Source organism: Muntiacus reevesi, chromosome 20 (genome assembly GCF_963930625.1).
Source record: "Muntiacus reevesi chromosome 20, mMunRee1.1, whole genome shotgun sequence".
NCBI lineage: Eukaryota > Metazoa > Chordata > Mammalia > Artiodactyla > Cervidae > Muntiacus > Muntiacus reevesi.
Window position 1 is genome coordinate 32374701 of NC_089268.1, and position 17795 is coordinate 32392495.

At 41.2% G+C, this 17795-nt stretch overlaps 2 protein-coding genes, 1 long non-coding RNA gene and 8 other non-coding genes across 11 annotated transcripts; 7 read left to right on the forward strand and 4 right to left on the reverse strand.

The window, feature by feature from the left end:
• The first annotated feature begins 3313 nt into the window (after positions 1-3313).
• TRNAG-GCC (transfer RNA glycine (anticodon GCC)) lies at positions 3314-3384 on the forward strand. Its single transcript has one exon. It is a non-coding gene; the product is annotated as a tRNA-Gly (tRNA).
• Positions 3385-3756: 372 nt separating this feature from the next.
• On the forward strand, positions 3757-3828 carry TRNAM-CAU (transfer RNA methionine (anticodon CAU)). The gene has a single exon. It is a non-coding gene; the product is annotated as a tRNA-Met (tRNA).
• Positions 3829-4264: 436 nt separating this feature from the next.
• TRNAS-UGA (transfer RNA serine (anticodon UGA)) lies at positions 4265-4346 on the forward strand. Its single transcript has one exon. It is a non-coding gene; the product is annotated as a tRNA-Ser (tRNA).
• A 1104-nt stretch (positions 4347-5450) lies between these two features.
• Positions 5451-5522, forward strand: TRNAQ-UUG (transfer RNA glutamine (anticodon UUG)). Its single transcript has one exon. It is a non-coding gene; the product is annotated as a tRNA-Gln (tRNA).
• Positions 5523-6021: 499 nt separating this feature from the next.
• Positions 6022-6093, forward strand: TRNAQ-UUG (transfer RNA glutamine (anticodon UUG)). Its single transcript has one exon. It is a non-coding gene; the product is annotated as a tRNA-Gln (tRNA).
• Positions 6094-7735: 1642 nt separating this feature from the next.
• TRNAS-GCU (transfer RNA serine (anticodon GCU)) lies at positions 7736-7817 on the forward strand. The gene has a single exon. It is a non-coding gene; the product is annotated as a tRNA-Ser (tRNA).
• Positions 7818-10694: 2877 nt separating this feature from the next.
• On the reverse strand, positions 10695-10767 carry TRNAR-UCG (transfer RNA arginine (anticodon UCG)). The gene has a single exon. It is a non-coding gene; the product is annotated as a tRNA-Arg (tRNA).
• A 959-nt stretch (positions 10768-11726) lies between these two features.
• LOC136151565 (uncharacterized) lies at positions 11727-13939 on the reverse strand. Its single transcript, XR_010660064.1, has 3 exons — positions 13875-13939; positions 12697-12823; positions 11727-12026 (listed from the first exon to the last, which is right to left on the reverse strand). It is a non-coding gene; the product is annotated as an uncharacterized lncRNA (long non-coding RNA).
• On the reverse strand, positions 12148-12219 carry TRNAM-CAU (transfer RNA methionine (anticodon CAU)). Its single transcript has one exon. It is a non-coding gene; the product is annotated as a tRNA-Met (tRNA).
• LOC136151564 (histone H4-like) lies at positions 12954-13474 on the forward strand. Its single transcript, XM_065912805.1, has one exon. The coding sequence runs from the start codon at positions 12997-12999 to the stop codon at positions 13447-13449; it is 453 nt and encodes a 150-aa protein (XP_065768877.1). The 5' UTR covers positions 12954-12996; the 3' UTR covers positions 13450-13474.
• A 3007-nt stretch (positions 13940-16946) lies between the features above and the next one.
• On the reverse strand, positions 16947-17501 carry LOC136151468 (histone H2B type 1-C/E/F/G/I). The gene has a single exon (XM_065912615.1). It carries the CDS (start codon positions 17499-17501, stop codon positions 17121-17123), a length of 381 nt encoding a protein of 126 aa, XP_065768687.1. The 3' UTR covers positions 16947-17120.
• Between the last annotated feature and the right edge of the window lie 294 nt (positions 17502-17795).

Below are 17795 nucleotides of genomic sequence, written 5' to 3' on the forward strand. Positions count from 1 at the left end.
AGTCCCCTGTAATGAAAAGGACATCTTTTTTGGGTGTTAGTTCTAAAAGGTCTTGTAGAGATAAGATAAATTAGAGATACCAAGGGAACATTTCATGCAAAAATGGGCTCGATAAAGGACAGAAATGGTATGGACCTAACAGAAGCAGAAGATATTAAGAAGAGGTGGCAAGCATACACAGAAGAACTGTACAAAAAAGATCTTCCTGACCCAGATAATCACGATGGTGTGATCACTCATCTAGAGCCAGACATCCTGGAATGTGAAGTCAAGTGGGCCTTAGAAGGCATCACTATGAACAAAACTAGTGGAGCTGATGGAATTCCAGTTGAGCTATTTCAAATCCTGAAAGATGATGCTGTGAAAGTGCTGCACTCAATATGCCAACAAATTTGAAAACTCAGCAGTGACCACAGGACTGGAAAAGGTCAGTTTTTATTCCAATCCCAAAGAAAGGCAATGCCAAAGAATGCTCAAACTACCGCACAATTGCAGTCATCTCACATGCTAGTAAAATAATGCTCAAAATTCTCCAATCCAGGCTTCAGCAATACATGGACCATGAACTTCCAGAAGTTCAAGCTGGTTTTAGAAAAGGCAGAGGAACCAGAGATCAAATTGCCAACATCCGTTGGATCATCGAAAAAGCAGGAGAGTTCCAGAAAACATCTATTTCTGCTTTATTGACAATGCAAAGCCTTTGACTGTGTGGATCACAATAAACTGTGGAAAATTCTTAAAGAGATGGGAATACCAGACCACATGACCTGCTTCTTGAGAAACCTATATGCAGGTCAGGAAGCAACAGTTAGAACTGGACATGGAACAACAGACTGGTTCCAAATAGGAAAAGGAGTACATCAAGGCTGTATATTGTCACCCTGCTTATTTAACTTATATGCAGAGTACATCATGAGAAATGCTGGGCTGGAAGAAGCACAAGCTGGAATCAAGATTGCCGGGAGAAATATCAATAACCTCAGATATGCAGATGACACCACCCTCATGGCAGAAAGTGAAGAGGAACTAAAAAGCCTCTTGATGAAAGTGAAAGAGGAGAGTGAAAAAGTTGGCTTAAAGCTCAACATTCAGAAAACTAAGATCATGGCATCTGGTCCCATCACTTTATAGGAAATAGATGGGGAAACAGTGAAAACAGTGTCAGATTTTATATTTTTGGGCTCCAAAATCACTGCAGATGGTGACTGCAGCCATGAAATTAAAAGACGCTTACTCCTTGGAAGGAAAGTTATGACCTACCTAGACAGCATATTAAAAAGCAGAGACATTATTCTGTCAACAAAGTTCTGTCTAGTCAAGGCTATGGTTTTTCCAGTGGTCATGTATGGATGTGAGAGTTGGACTGTAAAGAAAGCTGAGCACTGAAGAATTGATGCTTTTGAACTGTGCTGTTGGAGAAGACTCTTGAGAGTCCCTTGGACTGCAAGGAGATCCAACCAGTCCATCCTAAAGGAGGTCAGTCCTGGGTGTTCATTGGAAGGACTGATGCTGAAGCTGAAACTCCAATACTTTGGCCATCTCATGCGAAGAGTGGACTCATTGGAAAAGACCCTGATGCTGGGAGGGATTGGGGGCAGGAGGAGAAGGGGATGACAGAGGATGAGATGGCTGGATGGCATCACCGACTTGATGGACATGAGTTTGAGTAAACTCCGGGAGTTGGTGATGGACAGGAAGGCCTGGCGTGCTGCGATTCATGGGGTCGCAAAGAGTCGGACACGACTGAGCGACCGAACTGAACTGAACTTGTCCAATAAACTCAGTTTTCTTTTCCAATGAGATTATTGGAGATTATTGGAAGATTCTCTGGAGAAGGAAACAGGCAACCCACTCCAGTATTCCTGCTGGAGAATCCCATGGACAGAGTAGCCTGCCAGGCTACAGTCCGTGGGGTCGCAAGAGTCGGACACGACTTAGCATCTAAACCAAATGAAATCTGAGGAAATAGAGTGCACATTGTAAAAATTACTTTTAAATTACAAAGAACATACTTTTAGATATTTGTTCTAAAATAGCCTACAGTACGTAATCAATTCAGTACAACTAATGTGAGCACCAACTATGTGCATTACACTAAAGATTTCTGTTTATAACAGAAGATACAACTTCTGACTCCCAGTGGTTCATTAAAAAGTTCCATGAAATAAAAATCAGTGGCTAATATTTATCTGATAGTTTTATACTATTTTTCATGGCTTTAATAGGCATCATTTTATTTTTACAACCCCTAGAGGAATGTAAGTTAAATGACTTACATTCAACTCTGCTAGGCTCTATTTACATATGAATAAACAAATTAGGAAACTTGGCTGAATTTATTTATATCTCTCATACTGTCCAGTTATATATTATTCTGTTGCTAGGATTTGGAAGAACCTAATTTATGGCCCAGATTCTTCCTTTACGATCAACATTAATAACCTCTTAATTTATTAAAATGCTTTTTGCCATTCTTCCCCTTCAAAGCATCCTAATCATGGCCGCCTATTAAATATTGCAATTTCCCTATTCTGAAGAAGTGAAGAGATTTCTACAGTGAAAAAACCTCCTGGGCTTTCACATGCTTTAATAACCAGGCTGTCAGATTGTGCTACTTCCCTAAAGCCCACACTCAAGAGTCATTTCAGTAGAGATTATTTTCATTGATTATCAGTGGTTTTCTCTGTGCTGTTTTTTCCCTCCGAACCAGCTGAAAAGTCCTGAAATAGGATTTATTTCTAGGCCCCATTTGTCTTTTGCTTCCAAAGCGCCACAGTGACCTCGGCAACCTGTCTCCAGGAGCAAGTAAGGAGAAGGAAGTGGGAGAATTTTTTTTTCCTTTATTATTTTCTTTTTTATCCTGCTACCGTTGACAATATCCTCCCTACCAAACTTGGGTCTCCATAAACATGACAATAGAAGGTCTTTTTTCCAAAATGAAGCAATTTGGTGCTTCAAACTTGAATTGAGCACATTGGCCTCATAAGTAACCGAATTGGCTTTCAGCCTTAATGAGAAACGTTCAGAAAGTGTTTTCATTAAAGATATAAATTGAGGAAGGGATGGAGAAAGACATTTTTATATGTCAGGTGTTTTTAGGTATTTTTCATTTTCAAAAGGCTCCAAGTCACACATCAGCAGTTTCAATTTCCTTCTAGTTCATAGGTTTTCCCAGAATATTTAGATGTAATCTGTTATTTGATGGGATTTAGGAATATTCTGGGGAGAAAAATACACATCCTCATTATTTTCCTAAGAATTTAAGAATAACATAATTATATGAATACAAATAAATAGTGTTGAGTTCATCAGGGCATTGGTGGTTCAGTGGTAGAATTCTCGCCTGCCACGCGGGAGGCCCGGGTTCGATTCCCGGCCAATGCAGCAAGTCTGTTCTTTTCTCCGAAAAGCCACAAACGAAAAATATTTTAAGGTAAGTGCACTTCTCGTAATTTACAGTTTCACCATTGTAAACTTACAATTGCAGTTTTATAATTTATACCTATTTTATAAATTATACCTATTGGCATGCATTTGGTTTTCCAACAACCAAGCAAACCTCAATTGATTGAAGTAGTCTTTAGAAAGTGACTTCTGAGTCGGTATTTGGAGGTGGAATGTGGCCACGTACAGACATATATGCAGTATTCCTACTCTTCGAAGCAGCTTTAGAAAAATATTCACAATATCTTAGCTCTAGGAAAGTGCCAAAATTTATTCCCTTGAAAATGAATTAAAAAACATAGGGCACATGTTAGCAGAGTGGCGCAGCGGAAGCGTGCTGGGCCCATAACCCAGAGGTCGATGGATCGAAACCATCCTCTGCTACTTGTGGTGCGTTTTTGTTGAAACCTGATCTTAAAAGGGACTGAATGCTATTTACAACAGACTATCACATCTAGCTTGTGGACTAGCTCTGGATGTGTAAGAATCCCTAAAGTTGCTTGTTAGAAATACCTATTTCCCATTTTTAACGGAGTAAAATCTTATTCTTTATGTCCGGTAAATCTGTTGGAATTTGATCTCTCAGATTTTGGGACCACTACACCTCTTGGGATTTGTGACCTTCGTAAGATCTCTGGTATCTTGCCCGTCAGACAAAGGTTACATTTTGTGATAAGGTCTGTAACCAACATCTCAATCTTCAAATTGTTGATATTTTTTATCATGGTGACAGGCATTCCAGAACAACTATTAAAATGAAAGATTTGTAACAGGCAAGATATTCCTCATGGGAATATATCTAGACAATCTAATCAGTTATGTAGTCGTGGCCGAGTGGTTAAGGCGATGGACTTGAAATCCATTGGGGTCTCCCCGCGCAGGTTCGAATCCTGCCGGCTACGTAGCTTTTTTTTTTTTTTTTTTTTTTCTTTTTTCCTTTTTTGCCCTCCTCTCCAGGTCCAAGTTCCAACTGTGGAAACTTAACACGAAATACAGTTTCCCTGATTATTATTATCTTTCTCCATAAAATTGAATGGAGGAAATTTTAGTGCCCTAGTATAACTGTCTGTAGAGAAAATCTTTGAAATTTACTTTGGTAATGCTAGGGATTTCTGAGACCATTATAGATATGTTTTTTTTTTTTTTTTTTTTTAAAGCTCAGGCATTAATTCATTTTGAATTACTATCTCCCGAAATTAGATTCAGTTCAGGTCTGACTTTCGATCCTCGCTTGCCTCTTCTTCCCCTTAATGAACTTTCAAGAATTTGGGTATATCCAAGGTATCACTATTCTACTCGTGAATATTTTGACGTTTCAGAACCAGTATTTCAAACAGAAATTTCCAACATTTCCTTCTGGAGCCCTCTTATCATTCCATTTAGTAGGCCAGATTGTAGGGAGGAAGTACCAGTTGAAGAATATTCAAAGCTGTTTTCAGATTTTGGCTAAATTTTATTTAAAAAACCCAAAACACCCAAACACACCAAAAACTGTTTTGCTTGCTAAAACTCTTTCTAAGACATACGCACACATATATGCAACAGAAAGAAGAATGAATATAGCAAAAATTCAACTTGTATTAAACTTGCAATCGATCTATTAGGACATGCAGATAAGCAAAAAGAAGGATGTAAAAATACTCCAAAAGTTTTTCCTTAATGTCAAAATTACCAATAATTTCCTAACTTATTTTGAACGTTTTTCTTCTTTTTCTATATTCACACGTGTCCTATGGAATTTTTAAGTGCAGACACCATATATAGACATTCATGGCCCAGGTCAGAAATTCAGTGAGTGCAATTTTGATCTTGCAAGGAAGGCAGGTACCCAAACCCTACGTGAACTCTGAGAAAAACTGGAAGCAAAGTGAGCTCTGTTATGCTTTTCGCATTGCGGAGCACTGATAATGAAGCCTTCATTCATCCAAGACAGAAATCATCAGAATAAAGTGCATGTGACACACTGCAGCCCCATTCCTAACTGCTTGCCTCAGGGAGCATATGGTGGCCCCATGGTGTAATGGTTAGCACTCTGGACTTTGAATCCAGCGATCCGAGTTCAAATCTCGGTGGGACCTAACTTTTAGTGCCTTCCCTCCCCATCTTTTCAATCACTGTGGTACCTCGAGGAGGCCAGACACCTAATCGCTTGCAAGGTTAGACACCCCATCCCTGTCAGCTAGGAGGCAATGTCCTGCAGAACAACTTTCTCTATCCTTTCATCTGAGATTTCACATCTGTTGTCTTCTTCTCCTCTATTTCCTTTTCTGGACCACAGAATCCCCTCAGATTGTAGTAATTTAGATTGCCGTCTGCTGACTATTCGCGTTTTATACCCCTGACCTCAGTTCTGGGTTCGAATTCCATCAGTTTTTAATATGAACTGGGTCCTGAGAAATTTGTAGTGCCTGTGAGCCTTGGTCATTGCATTTCACCCGGATCCTTTGTTGACTGGTATACAACTGATTCTTTATAAATATATTTAAAAATAAAAATTATAGTTCATAAAATCCTGAAGAGAAGCACAGGCTCGTCAATGAATATTCTGAAATCTTCCAGCAGGCACAAAGTTGTGGTGGCCCCATGGTGTAATGGTTAGCACTCTGGACTTTGAATCCAGCGATCCGAGTTCAAATCTCGGTGGGACCTTTGTTAGTTTTGGTGGCCAGCCAATTTTCTCTTGGTTTGCATCAAATTGATAATGTATACATCGGTTTTCAGGCATAACCTTCCCACTTAGGTATCCTTCTCTTGAGAAGCATCCATCCTTCTTTACTTTCTTCTGGGACTCCTATGAAGTGGGTCAGATTTGTAAGTGAACTATGTACTTGAGTGATTAAGAGTTCAAATATTAGAGGCCTTTATAGAAATCCCAGAAGACAGGCCCCACCTGTGACCCTTTTCTCCTCTGGAGCTCAGGCAAATGCTCTGTAGCCTGCCAAACTCTGCACACAGACCAGAAAATGTCCAAAACATAGAAAAAGATTCTAAGTTATCAGTCATCTGAGACCCTCCACTGTCTCTTTACAGGAGGCTGTCTCTTAATGTTCTCATAGAATCTATGCTGAAGGCTTTTAAAGATCAACTGGCCAGGATACAAATCTTCCTGTGAAGGTTACCTCTATCAAGGTCCCATGGTAAAGTGGTTAACCCTCTGGTCTTTGAATACAACAATATCAGCTGTCAGTGGGACTCTAAATTCCTTCTGTTGAGTTTCTCACCACAATTTAAGCATGTGTCCTCCACCACTGCTCTCAATGACATCAAATAAGAGTCCCCACAAATGCCTCTGGCATTCTAGAAAAAGTTCTGCAAAGTTCTTCCTGCCTATTAAGCCCCAGTCATGGAAGTGCTTTAGAATCTCTGCATTAATTTCCTATTGCTGTTGTAGCAAATGACCACAAATTTAGTTACTTAAAATAACACAAATTTATTTTCTAACAGTTCTGGAGTTCAGAAGTCTAAAATCAAGGTATCAGAACGGCTATGTTTCTTCTGGAGACTTCAATGAAGAATATTTCAAGAGACTTCAAGAATATTTCCTTGCTTTTTTCAATTTTAATGGCCTCTTCCATGCATTGCCTCTTGGTTCTGCATTCACATTTCCTACTATTGAATCTGATCCTCCTTTGGGTCCACTTGGATAATCCGGATACTCTTCCATCTTGAAATCCTCAATTTAATCATATCTGCAAAATCTCTTTTACCATGTAAGGTAACATATTCTTAGATTACCATGTAAGGTAACATATTCTTAGATATTATAAGTGATATCATACAGTATTTGTCTTTCTTTGTATGTCTTATCTCACTTAGCATAACACCCTCAAGGTCCATGTTGTCTTGAATGGTAGAGTTTCCTTCTTTCTTGTGGCTGAATAACATTCCATTACACATACACAAACACACATATACACATCTCATTTTCTTTATTCATTTCCTGACAATTTCCCCCCCATATCTTGACTATTGTAAACAGTATTGTAATAAACATAGGAGTGCAGATATATTTTTGATATCCTGTTTTCATTTCTTTTGGATAAATACCTAAAACTGGGATTGTTGGATCATAAAACAGATCTAGTTTTAAGCCTTTTGAGGATCCTTCACACTGTTTTCTTTAGTTCTTGCAGTGTGGTCTTTTATTTTTTCTTCCTTTATCAAAGCAAGAGGGCCATTTATAGGGAGAGAAGACATTTTCTTCATTAGTTAAAAAATAATAATATAATTTCACAAATAGAACTCTGTTGTGTGGAGAAATATTGTTTTATCGGAGGCCAACCATGTGGGTGACGAGGTGGCCGAGTGGTTAAGGCGATGGACTGCTAATCCATTGTGCTCTGCACGCGTGGGTTCGAATCCCATCCTCGTCGTCCTGGCTCCTCCCACTATGCGTGGGGGTGAGGTTTTAGTGCCTTGTGAACAAGGTTATAAATCGGTGTTCCGTTACTGCGTAACTTCCACTATCAAAAACGCATGTTTTTAACCCCTTTTATAGAGAGATTAGGAAATGCGTCGCGTGGCTGAGAGAGTTAAGAAACTGCTGCCACTGCTCAGGCTCAGGTGTGCTCACCGATTCTCCTGCTTCTCCACCGGAGTCAAAAACTGATTCCGGCCCTTCTGAGTTCCCTTGTCTATTAACACTCCGCCCAACCCGCTGGCCGCCTCCTTCCTGCCTGCGTTCCAAACAGTGGAAGCAAATTACACCTATCAGGAGTTTTCTCAAAATGTCCCCGTTTCCGCCACACCTTCGGCACAGCTGAATCAGTAAACCTGAGGGTGACGTCTCTGTGGTTGCAGGCACCACAGGTCACTCTGATGGGCTGAGAACCACGGGTCATCCTCTTCATTCACTGCTCCCAACCGCTCTCCAGCCATGGTTCCTTGTCTCGGCAGTTTTTGTATATATATATTTGCCTTTTAAATCCCAGGCAGCACGTTTCCAGATCCAAGGCACTCTCTCCTTACACCTCATCACTTCCTACCTGCCCTGCCGTCGCCCCCAATCTCTTCCTCAGACTCTAGCTTTATCTGACTCCGGGTCCCTGCTTTCAGGAGGAGAAACTGTTCACGTGATCTGCTTTTGCTCATGCAGTCACTTCTGCCTGGAAAGTCTCTACTCCTTGGTGGCAAAATATTTTTGCAAGAGGCACATCAAATAAACCTGTTCTGTGAATTCTCAAATGAAAGCATCATTCTCCTCTTTGTATTTTGTCTGAATGAATTTAGTCAAAGACCCTTCCCAGGAGTTTCAAGCTCTATGTGTTTCCTTCCTTCTTTGATCATCTTCTGCCACTTATTATCTTAATTTTAGCACATAATCCCACAAAATTTCATCTGTTCCCCTCTTTTCTTTCACCTTACAGGAAAACTATAGCAAAGGGCTGAGTACATGGTGTGGAATAACAAAATTTGAAGGGACCGTAAAGATGATCTTTTGGAAAACCCTCCCTCCCATCACCTATCTCTGTTTTACGTATGAGAAAACCGAGGTAGAGAGCAGACAAATTGCTTGTTAAAAGAAAAATCTTATGACCAACTTTTCCTTACTGAGGTTCATGGGAACCAAGTTCTTTTAGATCAAGAGGTTAAGGTGATAAGGTCTTTCTAATGTGTTCAAATCCAGTGACTGGGATTATGATTTTTGAAATTTGGAAAACCCTTCTCAAGTACACTTGTCATAGGCCAGCAGATCTTCCAAAGGCTCAAGAGGATTGAGACCTATGAAGTACAAATTTTGCAGTAAAATCTGTTTTGGAATTTTATTTTACAAGATATGGCTTATGTGGTACATGTGGTTCAAAGATGGCTCACAAACTATAACCCATTTTATTTGGAAAATTAAAACTGAAGAAACGATGATTCAGATTGGAGGCCAAAGTGGAGCCTTGAGGAATTGGGTAATATGTTTTTTATATCTTTGAATTTTCTCCAACAAATAATCACAGGTATTGGATATCTGAGCAGTCAGTCTTAGCCCTCTAGCCTCTCCATCCCCATGTTACCTTGTTTGAGAATAAGGTTGTAGGGGTCCCACCCTTTTAGATCCTTGTCTCCTCAACTTTGCACACTGTAAACATTCAACAGATAATCATAAAATAACAGGATACTGTATATGTGTATATGTGTACGTGTGTATGTATATGTGTGTATGTGCATGATGTTGACATGGAAGGAAAAAAAACTCTGTCCAGGCAGAATATACCTAGGGTATTTGTCACTTCTTTTAATACACATTAAAGGATTATTTGGGGCTTCTCAGTGGGTAAAAAACCCCACTCCTCCGGTGCAATGTAAGAGCAGGAGACACAGGCTGCCTCCCTGGGTTGGGAAGATGGCAGCCCATAATATTTTTGCCTGGAGAATCCCATGGACAGAGGAACCTGGTGGGCTACAGTCTGTAGGGTTGAAGAGTCCCACGCAAAAGATAATTTTAAATGTGCTAATCTCTTCTATTGTTTTCCAAAAAGAGAGAAAGAAAGAGGAATATGTTCACTGGAAAAGAGCTAAGCTTCCATATGACTTGAGTCTGGGAACATCATATGTTTCACTAAGAACTCAACATTGGAAACAGTTTTCTTCATCCTAACTATTAAATTCAATTATTTAGGTACAGAAAAAAGTTTTTGTATATTTTGTGTGCTTATCTTCTCCGCCTTCCTGTTTTGCATACACACTTTGCAAACAGTCCAGCTCTTTAATGACCTTAGTATTTTGTTCTGTAATTTCAGTTTGAATAAAATCTGTTCTCATTCTTTTGATGGCAATAAAACCAAAGGAAAAAAAGGAAGTTAAGATGGAAAAGACAGGAGAAGAGTGGAAACCAGGGACAGATTCCAGCAGCTGGAACTCAGGACTAATAGAGAAAAGGTTGTGGCTTTGGAGAAAGCCATGAGAAAGGAGAAGCAGCAGGTTTCTCCCTGTGCTACCAACTGGGGGCTCAGTTGGAGAGAGCTCCACTTACAGATCGGAATCCCCTTTTCAAGGACAAACTGAGTCTGTGAAGATGAAACTCAGGAGCTCAAATTCAAATTTAGGGAGAACGTGAGGGCTCCCAAATTATTGGAAGCTTTTTTAGAGTTTTGATTTCCAACCACTCTTCACTCTGGTTCTCCGAAGGCTTTTGAGAATAACCTCTTAAGAATAGGGCAGAAAGAAAAAGGTTCCAGACACAGTAAACACAGGGTTTTCGATCACCTATCCAGGAGACATGGCTATTAAATTCTATTACAGGAGTGAAAAGTCAAAACTAACCACGAAGGGATTCGAACCCTCAATCTTCTGATCCGAAGTCAGACGCCTTATCCGTTAGGCCACGTGGTCTCCGAAAGCAGGCCATACCTGAGACACTTAGTAAATTTTCTTTCTGGTCCTGATTCGTGAAAGCTGCGTGATAGCACAAAGGCAAAGGTCCCCGCGCCACCCGCGCCCTGTCTTTAGAAAAATGGAAATTCGAGATTTACAGGGGTTATTTGGGACCAAGGAGTACCGCCTTGTGAAAGATAAGAACTGACAATTATTTCGGTCTTGGGTACTCCATGGAGGGAGTATATGGCACATAAAGGATGCCAAAACGTTGCATGTATATATATATATACACATACATATATATATATATATATGAAGTGGACACACACACACACACACACACACACACACACACACACACACACACACAGCCTAGTTGGAGACTCTATCTTATCTTTGAGAAAATTATTGACCTGGAAATTCAGCCAAAATGATTTTTGAGCATGACTGGTGTCTTTCTTTTCATGACTTTTCCACTCAAGCAAGCAAGAGTGTCCGTGTCATCCTTGAAGACGGAGGACAAAGAAGGTTTCTGTAGTATTTGCTTGTGTATATTTTTTCCTTTTTGTGTCTACACTTTTTTCTTTGCTGTAATAAATCTTAACCTTGGATAGATCTTGATTCATGTGGATCCTTCCAGCGAATCACCAACTACTGGGTGATCATAGGGCTACTGGAAACATCATTTTCCCTTTCCCCCATTGCACTTGGTGTACAATCTTTTAAAGAAATATCTGTACTGTACATATGTGTACTATTTATAGTTACATATTGTTTTTAAAAGCATGTCTATGCTTTAGGCTACTTAATGAGTTTTCTTAGTTCTTAGCACAGTATGTAACATAAATATCTGAATAGCAATCCTTTCTGAGAGAGGAAAAAAAAAATAAAACAGTCCACACATATATTTAAAAAATGAGCATTGAGAATAGTTCTATTAGAGATTGAAAAGGAAGGTAGAGGGTAGAGACACATTTACAGTAGCGGCCGAAGTGGTCTTCTCAGGTCAGCGTACAATTAAGGTCACCAAACTCTGCACTCTGTCTCAAACTGTTACTTATTTACTCCGAAGATTAAAACTAGTAGTTGCAAAGAATCTGCGCAGGAATGGCCCAGGAGATTTTTAGTTTGTCACTTTAACTAAATGGTCTCAATTTCTTACAAACAACAGTGCTTTCTGAATTATGAAAAGAAGGAAGCATAACAAGATCTGGGCTTCCACTCCTGCTCTCTCTTTAATTCAGCACTTTCGCAGCATCACAAGACAGTGAACGCTGTCACAAAAAATGGAGACAATAATAAGACGGTTACTTTGGCAAACAGAAAATATCACGGAAACGGTTTCACAATTATTTTCAGGGTATTTTCTAGTGGGAGTTCAGAAAAAACTGAACCTAGCAGAGGATGGTTTCGATCCATCGACCTCTGGGTTATGGGCCCAGCACGCTTCCGCTGCGCCACTCTGCTCTCCGGTTTAAATGGCTTACTAATAATATCCTTAACTGTACTAGGAAGCACGGCTCTAACTAACTTTAGAAAACTGTAAGGGCGGGGGCGGGGAGGGGTATTTATTTCAATACTTTGGCTACAAGATGCTGACAGTTTGGATTAATGTCGCTACCAGAATCAGAGAAAACAAGGAGTAGAAAAGTAAACATTAATACGGAATTAAGTTACTGGGCGCAGAAGGAGGAATGGTTAGATAATTAAATGAGAATCACAAACTTTACTCAGAGAAGAAAACGAAAATAAGATGTGAGAGGAACTTTGGTTCGCGCGGCTGGCGAGATTTCTACCGGAGAGTCGCTAACTAACCATGTATTTGCCTTTGGGGAAAAAAAATCTTTTGGTTAGATTTCCCTTGGCTTGGTGATGGAAAACGTGAGGTCTTGAAACTTTTAAACTTCTCTGGAGAGGGGTTTCGATTTGAAGGGGTTTTGTTACCGGGAGGGAGGAGCTGTGCTGGTCCTGCCGTAAACGTGGAGGTAAAGCGGGGCCCTCATTTCCAACGAAGGTTACAGCAGTTCCGGTCATGTGGGCCAAGGCTCCAGTGCAACCGTCCCAAAGCATCCTAAGCAGCAAAACAGAATTAGTAAAAAATGTTAACTTCTTTAGTCTGACCCAAGTTTAACGTGCGTTCGAAAATTCCCACTTAAGGAAGGAGGACCTACAGGAGAATCCTCAGCGAAGGGCCCGCTCGGTGGGCGGGAACTAAGTTGTCGTGACGTCACCCAGAACTGCGTCATGAGGGGAGGGGCTGGCAGGCTAAATGAATGTGCCCGCGAAAGCGATTTCAGTTCTCACTTCGGTCCGGAATCCGCTCATATAAAGGAATTGCCTCTGCTTTGTCGGTGCTGTTTTGAAAGTTCTCTTAGCAGCTTTACCATGTCTGGACGCGGCAAAGGAGGGAAGGGCCTTGGAAAAGGCGGCGCTAAGCGTCACCGCAAGGTTCTTCGCGATAACATCCAGGGCATCACCAAGCCTGCCATCCGTCGTCTAGCGCGGCGTGGAGGAGTTAAGCGCATTTCTGGCCTCATCTACGAGGAGACCCGCGGAGTGTTGAAGGTGTTCCTGGAAAACGTGATCCGCGATGCGGTCACTTACACCGAGCATGCCAAGCGCAAAACTGTCACCGCTATGGATGTGGTCTACGCGTTGAAACGCCAGGGCCGCACCCTCTACGGCTTTGGAGGTTAAGTTGCCGGTTTTCAGCGTTCTTAATATTTCCACCAAAGGCCCTTTTCAGGGCCGCCCACATATTTCGATGAAAGAGCTAGCTAGCACTTCTTGCTGGTTTTGTTGTTTCCTAAGGCACATCTCACATGCTTAGTTTCCCCTAAACAAAGCCCACCTCTCGGAACTTAACACTGGACGATGGCTTGGTAGCCCACCCCATTATTTTTGCCAAGATGATACCATGGATTAGGACTGCACGGTCGGACATGATAGCACGCACACACGCAGTAAGTTTTGGAGAGGTGGAAGTTCAGTTATTTAGGCACGTTTAAATGTTTTATGAGACAATCTACCCCAGAAAGATTTTCTTAATTTTGGGATATTTAGAATTTGGAATCGAATATCCACGGTACTTGAGTATTACAGAGAAGGCGGCTTACACTCACCGCGATGTAGCGATGCCTGGCTCTCTCCCGGCGGTGGCCTGTGGTTAAGATGGCGGCGAGGCAGAGGAACAAAGAAGGCCCGCGCCCGCGGCGGGAAGCGCGATTCGGAACAAAGGCGAATTCACGAGTAGGGCGGGTCTTCCCCTCAGCGGGGGCGCGCTTCTGGGCTCGCCTGGCGTGTGGTGCTGCTGCTGGGTTCTGCTGACTAAAACTTGTACCCATGCATTGAGGGAACAGTTAAAATGGGCCCGCAGGGAGAGCTACCATGTATTAGGTATAGAGGACATTATAGTCCGAATTCCTGTTTGAAAAATTTGAAAAGTCGACAGGAAGTACTTTTTTAAATGAGCAACATAAATGGCACTTAGGCTTAAGTACTATACAGGCATCAGGATTTTTTACCTCAAAGGAAATATGCACTGTTTTTGTTCTTGTTTGTTTTAAAATGTTACCGGTATACTTACTGCCTAACTAAATACCTAATAGTCGGTACACATGAACAAATCCTTATTATACCTTAAATATCTTAGAGATCTGGTTTGTTCAGAGGAAGATCCAATCTTACCTTTTGTTCCGTCTCAGGTCTCTTTCTCTTAATGCATTGATGCATGTTTTCTCCAGATTTCCTGGATCTCAGTTTTCTGACATTGATTTGATGTAGACCCGGCCTATAGAATGTCCTCCTGGTTTGGCTTGTTTCCTGATGGGGTTATTTTCCTTGATTTCTGTACCCTGTATGTCCTACAAAGTAGAAGTGATTTCCCCTGGACTTGACTGAAATAACATTAATTCTCTTGTCAAGGAACAGGTTATAGATCGTTTTATGTAAATACTATTGTACATCAGAGTCACTTGTTAAGGGGATTATGGGGGTTTTAGGTCAGTCATTGGTTTAGAATAATTATTAATAGCTTCTTCGTAAAATCTGATTTCTCCTCCTTATGGCTGGCAAGTAGTGTGTAGGGTGATACTTTGAAAGCCAGAAATCATGGAGTCATTTGGAATGTCATCTCTTTCAAAGATATGGGCTCTGGTGTTTAAATATGAAAAGAATCAGATGTTATTGGAGCTAAGGCACTTATTTGAGGAGATAATTTCATACGATGATGTTAATTTAACAAACAAAATTGAGCACATGGCATGTACCAGGCACTGTTCGATGCTATGGAATTGTAGCAGTGAACAATGGTGAACAAAATAGTATTTCTAAGTTCATGGAGCTTATATTTTGTTGGAAGGGGCACAGACAAAACAGTTTTAAAACTGTTTGTTAGATGGTGCTATGAACAAAACTGAAGCTGGGCAAAACTTTATAGTGTAGAGAAAGGAGATGGTACTTTAAATGACATAGGTGACTCTAATTCAGAAGATGCGGGTTTGATCCCTGGGTCAGGAAGATCCCTTGGAGAAGGAAATGGCAACCCCCTCCAGTATTCTTGCCTGGGAAATCCTGTGGACAGAGGATCGTGGTGGGATACAGTCCATGGGGTCACAAGAGTCAGGCACGATGCAGGGATTAAACCAGCACCACCAGAAGGCTTTACTTGTAAGTGATGCTTGGGGGAAAGAGATGGAGAAAGTGAAGTTCCAAATGGAAGGAGGACTAAGTAGCAAAGCCTGGAGGTAGCAAGGAAGTTATCTGGTGAGCAGAGGGAGGCCAAGGGGGTGTGGTGAAAAAAGAGACCAAGTTTGAGAGGCAAATGGAGGTGAGTAGTTTGCTTATGGCTTTGGAACCCAACACATCTGACTATTAAAAAGATATCTCTAATCCTAGCGAGGCATGAGAAAATCCCTGGAAAATGACACATATGTTGCTTGAAGTGGCCATTAAAGGCAGGGAAGACTTAGCGTCACAGGCACTAAGTTGTCCTCAAAACAGTTCAGGGAAAAGAATTGTTTTTTTCAACAGGGGCAGGCCTGTTCAGAAGCGGTTTGTATTGTTCACAGTGCCAGATAAGGAATCCTAACTGGTATTAAATGCTAGTAGTCTTTCCAGTCCACTGCCTTGTTCAAGGCCTCAGGATTCTGAGATTCTAAAGTGGGCAGACCAGAGGGCAAGTTCCCAGAACTGCAACTAGCTGCTTTAGCAACAGCTAATATTTTAGAGGACTCTGTGCCAGCACCACCCTAAGGGCCCTTTTATTGATCACCCCGGCCATATCACATAGTAGTTGTTAATTCTTATTCCCATTTTAGAGGTAAGGAAATGCTCCCAAAGGGTTTAGGTACCATGTCCAAATTTAGCATTCAAAGAGGCTAAATATGCTGGGGGATTCCCCCTTAAACCATGCTTATCTATTTCTTAAATATACATATTTGCTTTCCAGAATACATTTTTTTAAAACTGTAATTACAATTAACCTTGGACAGTAAGAAATGAATGCTTTAATTATATGTAGGCTTTAGGGAATTTCCTTCACAAGCACCATGACAAAATATAGTAACATTTAATGTTCACAAGTCTGTGTAGATATAGAGAGAAAAACTCCCCCTTCTTTCTGTCCATATTCTTTGGTTGGTCTAATTGATAGAAGATATATTAACAGGGGGAAGACAAACCGAAATACCTAATTTGTATTACCTCCTCTGTACACTGGAGATTCCCAGTAAAACAGAAGACTACAAAATGGCTGAGTCACCTTAAAAATACCATCTTCACATTAAAGAAAAACATGATGGGAATGGGTAGTCAGTTGTTTTGAGGTAACCAGGAAAAGCAATGTAAACATTGGTAACATTATTATGCAGATTTAAGTAGTGTCCTTTTCTATAAAAAAAGATATTCTAGACATTTGGACATTTTCTTCCTTGTATTACAGCAAGGGAAACACGCTTACAAATGGATTATTTACTTTATAAATGTAAATGTCTTAGGAAACACGAAGTTTTCTACTAAGTATTGAGATTTTGCTGCTTCTTAAAAATAGCCAGCTTAGAATAACTGACATCCTTTATATTAACAGATGTTTACAAAGACACGTGGCTAATATGTAGCAAATTAAGATTTTTGAGGTCAGACTTAGTGCTGCTCAAAATTAGCCTCTTTGATATTAGTGGCTGGGGCATAGACAATTTTTCCTCACACCACAATGGTAAGAAACCTTAACCCTGATGGTTGTATATTACCTTTCTCACTACTTGACCTAGCCATTTTAGCACAGTCTGGAGAGTTACAGATCCTTTGGGACAACCTGGGTGGCTCTTAAAAGAGCCTTGAATTACTTGCGTTGTTTCAAATGACGAAATTTACTTGGAGCTGGTGTACTTGGTGACGGCCTTGGTGCCCTCGGACACCGCGTGTTTGGCCAGCTCCCCGGGCAGCAGCAGGCGCACGGCCGTCTGGATCTCCCTGGATGTGATGGTCGAGCGCTTGTTGTAATGCGCCAGGCGCGACGCCTCGCCCGCGATGCGCTCGAAGATGTCGTTGACGAAGGAGTTCATGATGCCCATGGCCTTGGACGAGATGCCGGTGTCCGGGTGGACCTGCTTCAGCACCTTGTACACGTACACGGAGTAGCTCTCCTTGCGGCTGCGCTTGCGCTTCTTGCCGTCTTTTTTCTGCGCCTTGGTCACCGCCTTCTTGGAGCCCTTCTTCGGGGCAGGAGCTGACTTGGCTGGCTCAGGCATCGCAAAACGCACAGAGGACCAGGAGGCGAACACAAAATACGCCCCCAAACAAACGATCTTAGTATTTGTCTGACCTGTATGCAAATGAGGGATGGCAGAATTACAATTTATGATTGGTCTTTTCATCTCATCCTAACCTCTGATAGGCTCTTTATTTCAAACTCTTATTGGCTCTTCCCTTAGCTCACCGTTACATAATTTGACCTTTTCACTACAAACTCCTTATGTAAATTAGCAGCGGTGTTGTTTCAGATCTGGGTTTTGATTGGCTTAAGTTTGTGTTTGGCCAATCGC

Coding starts and splice junctions, on each gene's coding strand:
- LOC136151468 (XM_065912615.1), bottom strand. CDS start 17,501: ATGCCTGAGCCAGCCAAGTCAGCTCCTGCCCCGAAGAAGGGCTCCAAG.
- LOC136151564 (XM_065912805.1), top strand. CDS start 12,997: ATGAGGGGAGGGGCTGGCAGGCTAAATGAATGTGCCCGCGAAAGCGAT.